This window comes from Mus caroli, unplaced genomic scaffold (assembly GCF_978045245.1).
Source record: "Mus caroli unplaced genomic scaffold, Mus_caroli_1 scaffold_13, whole genome shotgun sequence".
NCBI classification, from domain to species: Eukaryota; Metazoa; Chordata; class Mammalia; order Rodentia; family Muridae; genus Mus; species Mus caroli.
The window spans coordinates 69,782,577-69,801,971 of record NW_028227268.1 but is presented as its reverse complement, the minus strand read 5'-3'; the positions used below and the strand labels follow the sequence as shown (position 1 = coordinate 69,801,971).

Sequence of the window (19,395 nt, the reverse complement as noted above, 5' to 3'; positions counted from 1 at the left end):
CAACAAAAAATAACCAGGAAGTGAAAACAAATTATATACGAACAAAAATAGGGAAAGTAAACCACAAAGTTTTTAAGAGCAAACAAGCCAGCAGAGACTGTCACATCCCAGAAAGGCAAAGTTCCTCAAGAAAAGCAAAGCTGGAAAACACAACGATCACTCAACTCCTCCCCAGACAAGCTTACTTTAAGAACAGAGCCAGATGGGGGCTGGGAAGATGGTGCTCCAAAAAGTGGCTTGCACACACAAGGAAAGGTTTTAAGAACTACCTCATGAGAACAATTACACTCCTAGGTGCACACCTCAAAGAACTAAAAACAGACATTCAAGTATCTCTGTTCAAATCTGCCTGCCTCAATTCTCAAACCATCACTAAACACTGACTATGAATGCACACATCTGCCAGAACAGGTAACGACGCACTGGTGAACACTTCACGAATAAACCTCAAAACCATCATGCATTACACACATGACATACATGCATGGTTCCACTGCTAGGATATGTGCAGAGAATGCAAATACAATCTGAACCAGACCCAAAGGAGAACTGCTGACAGACAGACAGACAGACAGACAGACAGACTCTAGGGCTTTAGCTACCCAATGACTGTTCCCATTATATACAAGTGATGCTTCATAGCACTGCATGGACTAAGTAAGTACCACTGACTGGTCACTGGGAAGTGTTTCACTGCATGGTGTGTGAATTTTAGAGATGGCATCTTCCGTGTCCCAGGCTGGCCTGAACCTCATTTGATGGTACATATTCAAGCAGCCACCTAACTTGAGATATCACATTTACCCAGACAGAAGATTAAATGAAGTGACACTTTCCCTGTCCCTACCCAGGGCGACAAACCCTTGTCTTTAATTACTGAAATGACACATTCAGGATAGCAACGTTTCATGAAGACCAAGCCAACCTCAAACTATGGAGCTAAAATTTGTGTTTCCTTTTAGTGAGTAGTATGTGAGTTAAGAGAGAGAGAGAGAGACAGACAGACAGACAGACAGAGACAGAGACAGCACACACATGGAGGTGCTCTTCCTCTACCATGGAAATCCTGGGGACTGACCTCAGACACAAGGCTTGACAGTAACCACCTTTACTTGTCAAGTCATCTCTCTAGCCTGATCTTGAACTTCTTTTTTTTTTTTTTTTTTTTTTTTGGTTTTTCGAGACAGGGTTTCTCTGTGTAGTCGTGGCTGTCCTGGAACTCACTCTGTAGCCCAGGCTGGCCTCGAACTCAGAAATCCGCCTGCCTCTGCCTCCCGAGTGCTGGGATTAAAGGCGTGCGCCACCACGCCCGGCTCGATCTTGAACTTCTAAGCCTATCAACCTATTATAGGTTGATAGAAACTGAAACCAGGAATTCTAACCAAACACACTACCTACTGAGCCATTATCTCAATTCTCATTCTCTCTTTTTTTGTTTTGTTTTTTTGTTTGTTTGTTTGTTTGTTTGTTTTTCAAGATAGGGTTTCTCTGTGTAACTGAATCCTGGCTCTCCATGGACTCCCTCTGTAGACCAGGCTGGCCTCGAACTCAAGAGATCTGCCTGCTTCTGCCTCTTGAGTGCTGGGATTAAAGACATGTGGCATCACATCCAGTCATACCTCAATAGTTTTAAAACTAAAGACAAAGTTAGTTTAGAATACTGAAATGGTGAAAGTAATCTAATCCCATTCATTTAAAAATTAAGCAGAGTCAACCTCAAAAAAAAAAAAATCAGAGCTATAAAATAGTTGTGTTCTCACATGTAGATACAACACATTTTTTAACAACAATGTAGCAGTCAATGCTGGAGAGACTAGATAGCTCAGTAGTTAAAAGCACTGTCCACCCTTCCAAAAGACACAGGTTCAATTTCTAACGCCCACTATGCAGCCCCTGCTGTCTTTAATTCTAGTGCCAGAGTTCTCCTTCTGGTCTCCAAAGACAAATATGCATGTGGCCCAGACATATATGCAGGCAAAGCACCCGTACACATAAAAAATTAACATTAGAAAAACAGCACTTGGGAGGCAGAGGCAGGCAGATTTCTGAGTTCGAGGCCAGCCTGGTCTACAGAGTGAGTTCCAGGACAGCCAGGGCTATACAGAGAAACCCTGTCTCGAAAAAAAGAAAAAAAAAAGAACAGCATGCAGGCAAAACAGAGTCTGAAAACACACACACACACACACACTTTAACTCTTATAAACAGCATTTGACTAACAAATTTTAAAAACATATTGGCCTCCCCTGTCTCTCCCTCTCTCTCTCCCTCCCTTTTCCCCTCCCTCTCCACCCGCCCCACTTCATGCACACGGGAGGAGGAGGGAGGCCTCACACTCATTAAAAACAAAGAGGAAAAATTCCAAGCAGGAGAAAAGGGTGAGCTAGGATATACTTGGACACTGGTCAACAATAAATACCATCTCAAATTTTTTAAGGGTCACTCAGGCACACTTCTCCAAACAAGTCATTAGTCTTGCCTGAATTCTACCAGGAGTTCACAGCCAAAAGAACATCTCACTCCCTCATCCAAGCAACACAATCAGGCAACAATAACACTGAGTGTTTCTGAAATAACCTTAAATGTCAGTTACCCAGAATTCTTGCAGTGCTGTAGAAAAGGGATACTGCCCTCAAATGATCCTGAACTACTCAAAAAGAACATTTTTTTAAATTGGTGCCTAAGTTAAATTCATCCTATTTCTAGGATTAAAACAGTTTTATGAAACCCAGTCATTTGTGTCTAATACATATTTGAACTAACTAGTGACTTTCAGAAACATTAAAGTTACCAGAATAAAAGTTTCAGTCTCCCTTGCTAAAACGACTGGATACAACTTTTAAATGAAAACTGGGTCCTAAATGGCTTGTAATTTTTAACATGTTAACAACTATGATTTCATTAATCAGTTAAACAAAATAAAGGTCACTGTTCACTTAACATTAAGAACGTGGTTACCTATTCATAGTTCCGGATACATCAATATCATTCATAAAACATTCAATGCTCAAAGGGAGATCTGAAGCATTCGCACTCATCAATTTCTTGAGTTTCTCACACTCTTGAGACAGTCGTAATAAAGCACGAATTTTAGATTTTATGTCTAGCTTGTATTTCTTTCCAAATTCTTCACAGAAGTGATTTACCAACACCTCATCAAATTTTCTGCCTCCCAATGTTGTATCAAAAGCTGTGGCCAAAACCTTCAAAGAAAAAGAGGATAATCCAAAAATTAACCAATTGTAAAATTTACCATGATACATACACTCTTATTTTTATTACTTTTATTTTTATTGGTTTTTCAGATAAGGCTTCTCTGTGTAGCCCTCGCTGTCCTAGAATTTACCCTGTAGACCAGGTTGGCATAGAACTCACAGAGTGCTGGGATTAAAGGCATGTGCCACCACCACCTGGCCATGATTTATTTCCTAAAGGCCAGAAAATGTGTTCATCAAGGGTGAAAAAAAAGGATGCTGCACATTAATACTTGCTAACGCTACACTATGAAACAGGCAGTCCTTTTCATCACTGTCCAGGTAATATACTAAATAAAATTTTTTCTTTCTTTGGGGGGATGAGAGGAAACACCATGAACACACTCTGAAAAGGCATGGCTCAACTCCACTAACGGAAGCCTTCCAAAGGATGAGGCAAGACAACTGCCACAAGCCTGTGAGTTCCAGACCAGCATCAACTCCAACGCAAGCAATAAATAACACAGTTCATTATCTCTCTCTACTTTACACATCATGTAGAAGCAAAAAAAAAGCCATCTTCAGGTTGCTAACACTGACTGTAGTAGAAACCACTTCAAAAGGAGTTTCACACTCAAGACCAAACACTTGTACCAACTTCTAATCAGTTCACTGCCTGAAAGCTGCAGAAATGTTGGGCATAATTGTGGTTTTATGCGCCACTTAAGTCTATCAAACTTGCATTGACAGTTTTCCACATCTGTAGCAGGATTGTAAGTTTAGATCTAAAGCAGATCCAGTAAGTGAGACAAGCTAAGCAACAAAACCTGATAAACATAACCTCTTTAATGAACATTAAATCCATTAAGAATCTTGTTTATTTTGTTTTGGAGACAGGGTTTTCTTTGTGTAGTCCTGGCTGCCCTGGAACTTGCTCTAAAGTCCAGGCTAGCCTCAAACTCACAAAGATCCAACAGCCTCTACAGCCCCCGAACCCAGTGCTGGGATTAAAGGCACAGGCCACCATTGCCTGGCTCAAGAAATTTTTTTAATAAGTTAACTGAAAAACTGGATATAGATTTGAGTACAGGGATTCCAATTTTATTTTCTACAACTGAGGATAAGGACGTAGCACAGCAATAAAGCACTTGCTAAACAAGCCTGAAACCCTAGGCTCAACCCTTAGCACCCCGAAAAGATAATACAATAAAGCTAGGTGTACAGGTACACATCTGCAATCCCAGAATTCCATGCTGAGACACAACACCAGCCTAAGCTAATGTGAGACCTTGCCTCGAAATCCAATCTATTATTTTAAATGTGAAAGTGTCAGATTTTTAGAAATAATTCTATCAGTAGTTTGTGATAATTTGAATAGGTAGGGCCCCACAGACTTGACCCATGGGGAGTGGTACTATTAGGAGGTATGGAGGAAGTGGGGGTGGGGCTATCTAATGCTACACCCAGTATACCCCAGTCTCCTTCTGCTGCCTTCAGATCAACACACAGAATTCTCAGTTCCCTCTCCAGTACCATATCTACAAGGACATGCCATGCTTCCCACCATGATGATAATGAACCAAACCTCTGAACTTAAGCCAGTGCCAATTAATGTTGTCCTTTATGGAGTGGTTCTTATATGGCGTCCTTTAAATGGTATCTCTTCACAGCAATGAAACCCTAAGACAGTGGCTAATTTTTTTGTATTTTAACACATTTATTTACATATTTATTGAGAATGCATAAATGGATAGAGGTACAACTTTCAAAACTCAGCTCTCTCCTACCCTGTGAGTGCTGGGAATTGAACTCAGGTTATCAGGCTTGGAAACAAGCATGCCTCATCCACTCAACCATCTTACCAACTCTTTTATTTATTTATTTTTTCCCACTATATAGATCACATTGGTCTTCAGTATGATACACTTGCCTTTGCTTCCCAAAGCCTAAGATTATAGTCATGAGCTACCAGTGCAGTTTAAAATATTACCTGAACATTGAGAATTATGTCTGACCCATAATTTATAGCTATAAAACTTAAATACTCATTTCCCAACCAATGTTTGATAACAAAAACCCTAGAGTATGAAAATATAGATAAGAAAGTAAAACGGAACCAAGTCTATTATTCAAAAGAGGAGGAGGAGGAGGAAGAGGAGGAAGAAAAAGAAACAGAACTAGAACCCAAGAATGCCCTCAAACGATTTCACGTTAGTCCTCCCTACATTGCACTACAAAACTGGGGGGCAAATTTAAACCTTAACACCAAGAATCTTGAAACACACTCAACTAAAGCAGGCATTAGATAAAGTTACCTAGCCAAAGGGACCACTAGCCTCTATTCACTGTGTAGCTCCTCAAAGGAGCCAGACACACACACTGTGGCAATCGCTCTCTTTAAACAGCTCTACAATTCTATATACAATGGTTGTTACTCTAGAGCTGTTCTAGAGACCTAGACTATCACTTCTAGAGTCCTTTAGCATCTAAAATTTCAATCAAGAGCCTCTTTCTACAACTCTCCAAATAGCAAGAGCACCTTAAACATCCTCTCTGTTGTTACCAAGAGAGGAGACAGGGAAAATGCTCCGAAGAAGCCCGAGAGGATGGGCTGCTTCCTATACTGTCCAAGTGAGGAGATTACGATGGCGATCTCGGGAGCCTCACCTCGAAGTTCATACTCTTTCTTGACTTCACACCACACCAACTCTACGTAAAGCTTGTTTGGGGCCCACACCTCTACTCCTCCCACCATATCTGCATTCCAGCTCAGGTGACTCACAACATGCTTCCAATTGGTGGGAAAAAAAAATTTTGTCACTCAAAAATCTAATCAAATTTAATCAAATTTTAATTTCCAGTTTTCTGGAAAAATACTTACTTTCAGTTTTCCTTTATTAAATGCACATACAGAAACTTGATAGGCAGAATGTCCCATATCTACAAAAACTACATTTCTTGGTTTTTCTTCTAAGGCGGGAAGGTCTTGTTTATAGATTCCATAAGCAAGAGCAACTACACAAGAGGAAAAAGGTCAGTTCAACAGAGTATCCCTAAATACTACAATTCATTTCATCAGTTTAAAAAAAGAGGACACATTTCATATCTCAGGAACAAGCTACACTGCGCACTGTGTTGGTGACAATCAATTTCTTTATAAACACTGCATAATTTTATTCATGTGGAACATTACCATCACAGTGCTCAAGTTAAGCAGCTTCAGTATTTAACAATTAAGAGAGTAGGAGTTAAGGACGTTCCTCTCATCTGCAGCTGTTTCATTCATTCCCCCTTTCTGTTTGTTTTTGAGACAGGGTTTCTCTGTTTAATGGATCCCTGGCTGTCCTGGAACTTATTCTATACACTAGGATGGCCTCAGACTCAAGAGATCCACTTGCCTCTGCTGAGAATACTGGGAATAAAGGAATTTGCCACCTAGCCTCGTTAATCCCTCTTACCTGCAGTTGTTTCATTCATTAACCGCAAACAATTGAGACCAGCAATCTGTGTTGCATCCATCACTGACCGCCGTTCTGCATCAGTGTAGAAACTAGGAACCTGTAAAAGAAACATTCTCTTTACAAAGGCCTGCAAAAAGTTGACATCTAGAAATCAGATTAAGAAACTGTTCCTACCGGAACAGTTTGGTGGCGCACACCTTTAATCCCAGCACTCAGGAGGCAAAGGCAGGCGAATTTCTGAGTTAGAGGCCAGCCTGGTCTACAAAGTGAATTCCAGGACAACCAGGGATATCTTGAAAAACAAAGCAAAAAAAAATTGTTTCCTCAGGCTAATTTTGGAGGAGTCTACCTATAATCCCAGCATATTTAAAGGTAGCAGAGATAAACAGACCAGGCTAAAAAAAAAATTTTTTTAATAAGTTGGTGGAAATTTTTCCTTAACCAATTAGAAAAACAGCTGACTGTACTTCTTAGCAATATTGCTGTACTGACTACTGCTATTCTCAAGTCCAAAATGCTGTCCATGCTCATGCTGGGTAGGAAACCAAACCCGAAAATAACCATGAACTTCTAGATTCCGGCCACATTTTGTGGATGGAAACTGTGTCATACATGTTCCTACACTGTATGCTGAAGGGATGAAGCACACCTGGGCCAGCGCTGTGCCTCACTTCCTACACAACCTGCTCCACTGCCTTTTCCCTGCAGACTGCAGCGGCCTGTCACTGCAAAAGAATTGTGCCAGCACATCGCTCAAACTCAGTGAGATCTTAAGGACTTCTAAGCAACAATTAGAAAACTCACCTTTAAAACCCAGGTCCCTCAAAATGGGATGAAGAAGGAAGAAAAAAAAAATTTAGATATCCCCACTACTTCATAAAAATGTTATGTGAGCATTACTCAAAGTAAAAGGCACTAGACAAAGGAAAGAGGTCAAGTCTGGGAGCCCGATGCAGAGCAGAGGAATGGTAGAGAGAACCTGGCACAGTATCTATACCTACACCTCAGTTACTAAGCCAGTCTCAACCTTCCTAGTGTTACAACCCTTTAATACATTTCTTCATGTTGTGGTGACTCCCAACCATTATTTTTGTTGCTACCATGTAACTATAACTTTGCTCCTGTTATGAATTGTAATGCAAATAAATATTTGGTATGCAGGTTATCTGACATGCACCCCCCACAGGATCATGATCCACATGTGGAAAACCACAGTACTAAGTAATCAATCACTTCCCTTGGGCTCCTAACAGCCTTTCTATTCTTCCGATCCCCAGAGTGTGGACAACTACTCCCCAATCATTATCTGTACCAGTACCAATTTGCTGGATGATCAAGAATCTGCAGTGAAAAAAAGGCAGCCAAAAGTCCTGCTTTGCTAATCAATGTACCCATTAAGACAAAAAAGCTAAAACATCAGTGTGGGGGATAGTTTTATGTCAACTCAACACAAGTCAACAAGAGTAGGGAGTCTCAGCTAAGAAAATGTCTCCGTAAGATGGCAAGCCTGGGGCTGGAGAGATGGCTCAGCGGTTAAGAGCACTGACTGCTCTTCCAGAGGTCCTGAGTTCAAATCCCAGCAACCACATGGTGGCTCACAATCATCTGTAATGAGATCTGATGCCCTCTTCTGGTGTATCTGAAAACAGCTACAGAGTACTTATATATAATAAATAAGTAAATAAATAAATCTTTTTTTTTTTAAGGGCAAGTTTATAAGGCATTTCCTTCATTAGTGATTGATGGGGCAAGGCTTAGCCCACAGTGGATGGAACTATTCTGTTAGTGGTCCTGGGCTCTGTCTCAAAGCAGGCAGAACACGCCATGAGAAGCAAGTCAGCAAGCAGCTCTTCTGTGGCCTGGACAATCAGCTCCTACCTCCACGTTCCTGCCACGCTCAAGTTCCTATCTGACTTCCTTCCTTCAATGATCAACAGTGATATGGAAACATGAGTCAGTAAGCCCTTTCCTTCAAGTTCCTTTTGATCCTGATGCTTCATCACAGCAACAGTAACCCTAACTAGGACAATCAGATAACAATGGCAGAAGGAGAGAGAGTACTGCATGGCAAACTCATACAGCCTCTAGACCCACCACACCACACCCTACTATAAGCAGCCAGGCTCCCATCAAAACAAGGGCACACAGAAAACTGAACAATGTATATTACTCTGTTTTCTAGAACTAAATACAGGCAGGAAGGAAAAAAGGAGGCAAGGCAGATATCTAACATTCAATTCATTCAATCAAGTAGCTACCTGTCCCTAAGCACTACACTAGGTACTGAAAAAATACCTTAGGAAAAAAGTGGGATTTCAAATGAGGCTTGAAGGACAAGAGTTAAGTCGGTACACCAGTGGAGTCTGGAGACAAAAAGGAGAAGACTTGAAAAATGACTATGAGCTTGGGGAGTTGGCTCAGACTGGGTGAGTGGGCAGCGTGGTGGTGGTCCTTTTAGCCAGGCAAGCTGAGCCATGCCTGGAATTCCAGCACAGGCAAGAGGCTCGGGGAGAAGAATAGCAGCCAAGTGCAAGACCACGTTGGTCTACATAGCAAGCTCAGGCCAGCCCACACTACACAGTGAGATCCTGTCTCCAAAACTAGAAAAAGAAAAAGGAAGAAAACCAAAGAAAATGAAAGCTAGATTTCTGAGCATGGTATCACATTACAATCCCAAACACATGGGAGACCGAGGCAGACACATTAACTACTGGGGCAGCCTGGACTACACAGCAAGACTGTGCCAAAGCAGGAACTTCTCAAAACACCACGGCCACACAACACGTACAATTTGTACTTGCAGTAAAACATTTTCCTCTCTGGTTCTTAAGGCAGCTCGAGCCCAACTCACCGAGACAACGCAGTCTACCACCGGCTTCTTAAGGACACTCTCTGCTGTCTCCTTCAGTTTCGACAAAAGCATGGCAGTCACTTGTTCCGTGGTAAAATTCCTCTCTTCTTCCATATATGTAACCTGCAACAAGACAAAGGGATCCAATTTTAGTCCACTTCACGTCCTAGTCAATGGAGCAGTACCTCAGGAGGGGACTGAAGAATGTCATCTTTACAAAGAATGTTACGTTTTTGTTTAATATACATGCCATTCAGCAAAAGACAATCACAACGTAAAGCAAACCTTGAGGCAATGACCTGATCCGAAGGCAAACCATCCCGCCTGCCATGAACAGGACTGCTAGGAGAGACTGCCTCGCCATCGGATACTGTGTTCACATTAGTCGTCTCCCCAACCAGGACACAGGTGGTTTTGCCCCAGAACCCACACAGTCACAATAAATGTTTACTGGGTTAAAGAATAAATGATGACCAGGTCTCAGGAAATGTTTCATGATAAAGCTCTGCCTTTGATAACCCATCCTTCTACCCTTAGCCCCACCCAGCAGCTAACATCCAAAACAGAACCTCTTTCAACTTGGAGGAGCTTGACTGAGCAAGCATCTCCCTCCAACCCTGAGGCACAAGCTGACACTGGATCACTTCACAGAGACAGGGACAGACTTCCCTCACTGAGTCCCTTCATAACCTGCCCCACCTACTGACCTTGCTGGGCTTTTGGTCAGTCCCTATGACTAGACAGTCCCTCTGTCTACAGAGACAGACCAGTTCCCCCAGATCTTCTTTCCTTCTTTTTCTACACATCTGCCCTGTTTCCTGACTGTAACAAGTCCCCATTTCCTCACAATACCTTTTCCGCTTTCCCTCAGTGAGCCATTCAAACTCTTCTGAGACGAATGACACAGTTACCTTACATAAACCTAGTCATCACTTTTAAATTACATTTATTTGAGGGGGGGGGGTGCGTGCCACAGTATGTATAGAGGAACACACAGAGAACAACTCTGTAAATGTAGTTCACAAACACGGAGCCTTGGTGACAAGCACCGGGAGGTAATCCATCTTAAGGAGAACCTCTGCTCCTCATCTCTCAGTTCTCAGCTACAGTGGCAGAACTTCACTGCTCTGCTTCTTCATTTCTGCGGGGTGTATTTTTTTTGTGGTACCAGATTTGAATCTGGACCTCATAAATTGCTCTACTACTGAGATCTACTCCCAGCTTCATTTGAATCTCAATTAAGATTCTCAGGATTCTTAGTTCTACAACTGCTGTGATCTCAAATACCACACCGGGCTGAGGATGGTGGCTAACACGTGTAATCTCAGCACTCAGGAGGCCAAGGCAGGTGAATTCAAGGCTAGCCTAGGCTACAGAATAAGATCTTGTCTCAAAAACCACAACCATAACACATGCTCTTATGCTCACTGGCCTACATTCCTATTACTCCACTGTAGGAGATACAGGTTAGCACCCCAGCCTATATCCCAGCCTTAGTGTGATGGGGTCACTACTGCTGCAGAGATTCTTCTGTGAGTGTTTCAAAGACAAAGTGCACTCTTCCCTAGAACATCTGTTTGCAGCTTCAGTCCTACTGACATGACTACAGCAGTGAGACTGGCTAATGAAAACAAGCTATACTTTGGCCTGCTCTTCTATAAGACTTCACTAATATCACCTTGGAAAGGTGGCTCTCTCTGTGAACACTACCAATAGCAGTGACAGAGTTAATGTCTCTCCCCAGATTTCCAATGCAGAGAAACAGCACCATCAATAGCTCATAAACTATCACTATCATTCAAAGACTATCAGCCTTAATCCGCAAGAAATGTTCTTTAACATTTGCATTATAAGGTCACCCACACAGGAGGGTGCAAAACCGTAACTCCAGCCCCAGAGGATCCAGTATCTTCTTCTGAACTCCAAGAGCACAGGCATACACAGAACACTAACACACATGCAGGCAAAATACTCATACGTGGAAAAAAAAGCCTCGTTCGTGTATGATAAAAATAAAGGTGTAAAGAGAATGTTCATTACAGCTTCACGAGAACTACACTAACACACACTGAACTGATGAAATAGGGCCTCATAACACAGTATCAGCAGATCCTTACCTTTATGCCCGTTAATCCAGTGGGCAACTGCACAATATCATATGCAAGATTAGATTTTTCTGCTTCCACAAATGGATCGGAGAATGCACGCCCATGAAATCTTTTAAACCCTTGAACTGTGTTCTTGGCATTAGAAATTACCTAAAAAAGAAAATGCATAGAAAAACCATTCTATTTCCAATTTTCAACAGCCTTGGGTTAGTTAGGATCCTTTTAATTCGCCAAATTTCCTTCTAGGGATAAAAACAGAAAAATTACCAAGTTCTAGACCAACCAGGGCTATGTAGGGAGATGTCGTAAGAAGAACACCTCGAGTACACATGTGCACACACACACAAAAGGCTTCTAAGATATGCTTCTCCCCCAGGTGCCTGGCCTACACTCTCTCTCATGCGTACTTTCCCTTTCTTAATAAACTGTCCTATTCTTTATTTCTAACCATGTGTCCCTGGTAAAACTCTACTGTGGGACAGGAGAACATGGCTACTTCACCAATCCATCTAATGTAACAATCTTACAAATGCTCAAACACACAAAAAAGGAGCAGGAAGTAATGACATGTAAGGAAAAGGTGTCCAAGTTTCAATTTTCTTTAGACATTCAATCCTTCTAAATCAAGCAAAATGAGAACAAGGGACTTACATGGGTCCCACTGGCAAGGCTGAAGACTATCTAGAGCATGTTTTTCCTCTCCATCAAGTCAGGCCACTGCACTTACCAAAATATTTTGTTCCTAAACCTTTAATATTTCCAGAAACTATTAGCTTCTAAAACTGCTCACAGTTTATGCTTCAAACTTTCCAAGAACAAACTCATCAATACTTACAAATTCATAAATATCATTAAAGTTGTAAGTAGTACACACCCAGCATGTACAGCACTCTGGATTCACTCTCTAGCGCACATGCACATACAGCCCCATGAAGGAAAAACGACCAGAGAACATTTACAGAACAAAGGCTATTTGGAAGAGTGTTTCCAACTATTCTTGTAACAGAGAAGTGAAAACTTTATCTCCAAATACTGAAATACTGTAAGGGTAATACTTTTTAAGTGGAAAAATAATTTTTTCCACTTCTAATAGGAAAAATGCTGTGTAGCATGATCTTACTTAGAAAAGAAACACTTCTAGATGCTTATAAAGTCGAAAATTGCTGGGCAGTGGTGGCGCACGCCTTTAATCCCAGCACTTGGGAGGCAGGGGCAGGCGGATTTCTCAGTTCCAGGCCAGCCTGGTCTACAGAGTGAGTTGCAGGACAGCCAGGGCTACACAGAGAAACCCTGTCTCAAAAAACAAAAACAAAAACAGCAGACTGAACAAGCTGTGGAGAGCAAGCCAATAGCCTCTGCATCAGCTCCTGCTTGAGTTCCTGTCCTGACTGACTTTGGTGATTAACAGTGATGTAGAAGCATAAACCCAATCAATCCTTTCTTCTCCAACTTGCTTTTTGGTCATGGAATTTCGTTGCTACAATAGAAACCCTAACTAAGACACTATCACTCAAGTGCTGCGATTATAAAACAAACTGAGTGTTTTTATGTAGTGCTAGGGACTGAACCCAGGACTCATGCATGCTACCAACTGATGTCCATTCCCAGGCAAGAAACTTCTCTGATTTTTATGTGCACATAAAGTCAATGTCCAGTTTTTTCCTCTACTTCTTCCCAGTTCATTTTCTAAGAGAAGCACTTTACCACTCACTGAGTCATCTCCCCAACCCCAACAGCATCTTAGGCTCATTTTGGGTCCTGTCTGTCAAAAAAGCTACTCACATATTTGCTGCTCCAGACTGAACTGTATCGAGGTCAAACATGCAATTCCTTAACTCTACAGCTACCTCAGACATTCAGGGTAACAGATTCTTGGAGCTTCTGTTGCTCTGGTTACTAAGAAACAAGCAAATATATCAAGATCCTTGTTGACAAAGAACAATGCATGTTGTTACCAAGCCTATTCAGGTCTAGAGGCCTTTCCTGTGGCGCCTGCTTAACAATAACTTTAGATATAAAGGTGAAAGGCCTTTGAATAGTTTCAAAGAGCATTTAAAATACCAAAAGTTAACTCTGTTTAAGAGTGCAGGCACATAGCACATGAGAAGCTGAGGCAGGAAGACTGAGTTCAAGGCCAGCCTGAGCTACAGAGTTCTAAGACAACCTAGGACATATAGCAAGAACCTACATCAAAGAAAGAAAGAAAGAAAGAAAGAAAGAAAGAAAGGAAGAGAAGAGAAGAGAAGAGAAGAGAAGAGAAGAGAAGAGAAGAGAAGAGAAGAGAAGAGAAAAGAAAAGAAAAGAAAAGAAAAGAAAAGAAAAGAAAAGAAAATCCATAAGTACATCAAAGAGGGCTCTGGTGCTGAGTGACAATAAAGATAAATCAGAGAAATAAGTCATTTTGGGAGGAAGATAGAACTATACCTGGCTCTTAGCTGCTGCTCCAATTGAACGATTCTTAGGACCAAAAGAAACACAAGCCCTAAAAGATAAAAACATTGAGGAATCAGACTTTATTATAATACATCTGAAACCCCTGCAGGTAAGATCTGAGTATCACTTAAACTCCATGTTTTTTTTTTAAACATTTGAATTAAAATGTCATTACATCATTTCCCGCCTCCTTCCAACCCTTCCCACACACCTTTCCCACTCTCCTTAAATTTGCGGCCTCTTTTTAATTATTTTTTGTTTGTTTTGGTTTTGTTTTTAAAGATTATTTTATGTATGTGTGTACACCATTGCTCTCTTCGGATACACCAGAAGATGGCACTGGATCCCATTACAGATGGTTGTGAGCCACCATGTGGTTCCTGGGAATTGAACTCCGGACCTCTGAGAGAGAACAGTGCTCTTAAGCACTGAACCATCTCTCCGGCCCTAATTATTATTACTGTCAAACACACAATATAATCTGCTGAATTCAAATAGTGTTGCTTATATGTGATTTAAGGTGTAAGCCACATATTTTAACAGCACATGACCTATCTATGATTTTGACATTTCTATTTTATAAAACTATCCATGAAATAGGCTGCCTTAGGATGAATTCTGTCATTTCAAAGCTGGAGCACAGGTCTTGATAACCACCTGTTTAAAATACTAAAGAAAGGTGGACAAGACCTACCACCCTAAACTTCCACATCCCATGTTCAAATTTTAGTACAAAGCAACATGTTCCCCTATCAGATCAAGCAGTCTTGTTTTTTTTAACACAGCTCAGTTTCAAAATGAACAGAGTTGCCAGGCAGTGGTGGCACACGCCTTTAATTCCAGCACTTGGGAGGAAGACACAGGCAGATTTCTGAGTTTGAGGCCAGCCTGGTCTACAGAGTGCATGCAGAGTGAGTTCCAGGAACTCCAGAGAAACCCTGTCTTGAAAACAAACAAAGAATACAGCCTATAAAAACTTAAAGACAACTCTTGGGTTCAGTGGTTAAGAAAGAGCATTTCCTGTACTTCTAGAGAACAGGAGTTCTAATCCCAGCACCAATACTGCAGTTCACAACCATCTTTAACTCCACTTCAGGGAATCTGGTGCCCTCTTCTGACCTCTGTAGGTACCAGGTATGCAAGTAATACACAGACACACACATATTACACTCATTGATATAAAATAGAAATAAGCAAAACAGTCCTGCCCTACTTGTGTGAAAAAATAATAATTTAGAGAGGGTATGGGGGACTTTTAGGATAGCATTGGAAATGTAAATGAAGAAAATACCTAATAAAAAATATTAAGAAAAGAAAAAAAGAATAATTTATTTAGATCTTCCAGACAAAACAAAATAGTATACTGCCAAGAAAATTTACTCCCACCTAACACTATTCCAAATCAATCATACATATACTGGATTGGGCTACTTGCTTTTTGAAAATCTGTATTATTATTATGTCTACACATATGTCTGCATATGATTGAGGAAGACAGAGGGATGTCAGATCTATCTCCTAAAGCTGGAATTACAGGCAGTCATGAGCTGCCAGAAGTGGGTGCTAGGAACTGAACTCGAGTCCTCTGAAAGAACTGCATGTACTCTGAGACATTATTCTAACCTCCTTTGCTGCTTCTTTTAAAAAGAAAAAACAGAATCCTGTTTGTATGTTATAAACAAAACACTCTTATGTTTAAAAAGTAAGTTACACCGGGCGTGGTGGTGCACGCCTTTAATCCCAGCACTCAGGAGGCAGAGGCAGACATATTTCTGAGTTCCAGGCCAGCCTGGTCTACAAAGTGAGTTCCAGGACAGCCATGGCTACACAGAGAAACCCTGTCTCGAAAAACCAAAAAAAAAAAAAAAAAAAAGTAAGTTACTAACTAGGGAGTTGATGCTTTTGCTATGTACATTTGATTTGCATGCTAATACCCCTAGAACCAGGTCATATTCTCTTTATGCTCATATGTCATCTCCCTTTCCAGTAACTGATCTCTTCTTTCCTTCTTTATTAATGGTGACTCTATGGGTTGCTTACTTCACGTATTATCCTGCTTATCCTCAGAAGCATCCCATCTTACCTCCTTCATCAGAGAGAAAAGGAATGTCATCAGTAGAGTAAGTTGACTCCTCTAAGGTCTGAAAGTGATGGACTCAGACCATGTCTCTGTACTTCATACTCCAGCTTTGACACTCTCTAACCCTCCTGAATATGAAACTTCATTTTCCAATTCAGCAGAACAAGACGGAAGAGTCCTGGAGGGGCCAACCAAGCATGACAGCCTACATTTAATCCCAGGCCCCACAAGGTGGAATCGAACTGATTTGTCATAAGCTGCTGTCTTCTGCACCCCACAGGCATTACATTGTATATATTTATATATCCACTCATGAGCTCACACACAAAATAAAAGATAAAGATGTTTACATTACACTAATGGCGGGGGCTGGAGAGAATTGAGGCCTCTCTGAGCTTCAGAGGCTAAGAACCCTCTAAGCTCATCTACAAGGTGGTACAGGCCTCGGTATGCTATGTTGTCCATGGCAGACAGAACACAGCCAGGGAGCTTAGGGGCTTTTCTCTGAGTCCTGAGCTCTGTTTGGGCAGAGACAGAAGTAGTCCCTTTTTTAAAAGAGCAGGTTTTAAAAAGAAAAGAAAGAAATCTCCTAAGAAACCACTTAAATGCGCTATCACAAGCCACACTGCCCTTTAAAAAAAATATCCTTACTCCATTAATCCCACTCCAAAAAGGTTGCCTAGCCTAACTAACGCTTGGCAAACTTCCATCTTTCTACAAATCACCAGATCTGCCTTCTGAACTATACAAGAACACAATCCTAACGTAAGGCAATGTTATTGGTCTTCCATTTTTCCTGTAGCCCTTTGTTCAAACTCTAACCTCAAAAGTATTAAGTCACAGGGGTGGGGGAAAGGCAAGTGTGACCAGAATATATTATATATCTGGATGAAACTGTTGAAGAATAAATAAATTCGCTGAGGGTACAACTCAGTGGTAGAGACTAAACCAGATACCTGAGATCACATGACATCCTGTGTTCAAGTTATGGTGGGAGGAGAAAGGACCAGTAACATGAATTCAAAGTGCACTGGCAATGTTGTAAGCAGGTATTAGTCTCACTGGGTTCTGAGGGTGGGAGATGAAGTTGGGGTGAAAGGATATGGGAAGCAGGTATCCAGCAAGAATAAGGAGGAGGAAGGGGTAGGTATGTCCAAATTACATTGTATATATTTATATATACATAAAATTCTCAAGGACTCATCACATAGTACCCCATGAACTAGTACTGAGACCTGCAGCATTTCTACTCTGCAATCACTATAGGTGATGGAGACAAGCATGGACAAGTTGCTGAGGCTTTATAAACATACTATGGGCTTCTTTCAAGCTGGGCCATTCCTAGTCTGAAATGTAGTTTACTTACATTATATGGGAGAAATTACAGCATCCATCTCAATACATTGCTAAAGACCATTTTTTGATTATCCACTTCTAAAAAGCTCGTATCACAGACTGCAAACATAAATAATAATAAAAAACCCAACTATTGAGCCGGGCGTGGTGGCGCACGCCTTTAGTCCCAGCACTCGGGAGGCAGAGGCAGGCGGATTTCTGAGTTCGAGGCCAGCCTGGTCTACAAAGTGAGTGCCAGGACAGCCAGGGCTACACAGAGAAACCCTGTCTCGAAAAACCAAAAAAAAAAAAAAAAAAAAAAACCCAACTATTACAGCTTCAAAAAGCCATATAGACTAGGTTTCATACAAAAATATACCAAATTATTTCCTCTAAAAATTGGCTTTCCAAGCTGTCCTCTAAAATCTAACCACCTATCTTTCTTTAAAATTATTTATACTTGTTCATCTTAAAAACTCATTCAAGGGCTGGCGAGATGGCTCAGTGGGTAAAAGCACTGACTGCTCTTCTGAAGGTCCTGAGTTCAAATCCCAGCAACCACATAGTGGCTCACAACCATCTGTAATGAGACCTGATGCTCTCTTCTGGGGGAAGACAGCTACTGTGTACTTACATATAATAATTTAAAAAAGAAAAACCTCACTCAAGACAAGTGCTTTATAAACGGCTAGTAAATTGCAACCCCAGAATTCAAAAATCAGGGCTGTTAAAGACTGCAGACAGTAAGCATCTGTGCTTTCCTTTTATCTGCAAGGGTGTTTTGCCTGTAGTTATTATATCTGTGCACTTTACTACAATCAGCCAACCCTGCACAAACCCCTAAGAACAATCACACAGTAACAGCCTGACACTACTTTTCCTCCATTCCAAATTACAAACTGCCACTCCAGGAAACGAGTTCACGTTTAAGCTCAAGATCCTCTGTTCTAAACTGAATCCTACTTTTCAGGCAGAGAACACTCGCTCTAACTTTTTCAGATGAGATACTAGCCAAATATTTATGCATTTCAACAGGTTAAGATGAATGTCGAGATCCTTAAACACAGGGTGGTCGTGTCACTGAGGGCAGAGAGAATTACTCGAGCTCACGTTCTTCAACAGACCTGTCTCTTCAGCTGGCTGGTCTGCTAATGCAGATTCCCTTAAAGAGCACTGTCTGGATACTGGCCTTAAACTAGAACTAGAAAATAACAACAAGTTAATACCAAATATGCTAAGAAACTCAGATTTTAAGATCTGCAGTTCCTAAATTGGATGTAGCACGATACACCCCTTTAATCCAAACACTCAGTAGGCAGAAGCAGGTGGATCTCTGTAAATTCAGCAACAGCTTGGAACGTACTGAGTTCTGGCTATGTAGAAAAACCATGTCTCAAAAGTTTGCAGGGTTGGAGAGATGGCTCAGATGGAGGACTGCTCTTCTGAAGGTCCTGAGTTCAAATCCCAACAACCACCCGTAATGAGATCTAACGCCCTCTTCTGGTGTGTCTGCAGACAGCTACAGTGTACTGAGATATAAGTAAATCTTTAAAAAAAAAAAAAAAAAAGTTTGCAGCTCCTAAATTAAACAAACTCTTAGTAAGCACTACATATTTAAAGGAGCAGGGCCAGCAAGATAGCTCAGCAGGTACACAATTACTATCAAGCCTGAGGACTGAAAGCCAACTCCCAGACTAGCCTCCAGCCTCCAAAGTACACATATAGAGACACACATAAAATTACATAAGTAAAAAAATTAAGGGTGGGGGGCTAGACAGAGGTCTGTGAACTGAGTACTTGCTGCTCTTGAGAGAACAGAGGTTTGGTTCCCAGCACCCCACAGCAAGTAAGAACTGTTTATAACTCCACTTCCAGGGAATCATAAATGCACTCTGGCCTCCGAGGGCACTACACATATGGTGTATGGATACATGC

General features: G+C 41.3%; 1 protein-coding gene across 1 annotated transcript in view; it reads right to left on the bottom strand.

Annotated features, from left to right (window-relative positions):
* Positions 1–19,395, bottom strand: part of Hspa4 (heat shock protein family A (Hsp70) member 4) — a 42,434-nt gene that overhangs the window by 17,976 nt on the left and 5,063 nt on the right. Inside the window, exons 2-7 of the mRNA XM_021178214.3 lie at positions 14,037–14,094; positions 11,622–11,762; positions 9,505–9,627; positions 6,651–6,750; positions 6,074–6,207; positions 2,957–3,201 (exon numbers count right to left, since the gene is read on the bottom strand). Coding sequence (XP_021033873.1) covers positions 2,957–3,201; positions 6,074–6,207; positions 6,651–6,750; positions 9,505–9,627; positions 11,622–11,762; positions 14,037–14,094 — 801 coding nt within the window. The remainder of the gene's footprint in view (positions 1–2,956; positions 3,202–6,073; positions 6,208–6,650; positions 6,751–9,504; positions 9,628–11,621; positions 11,763–14,036; positions 14,095–19,395) is intronic.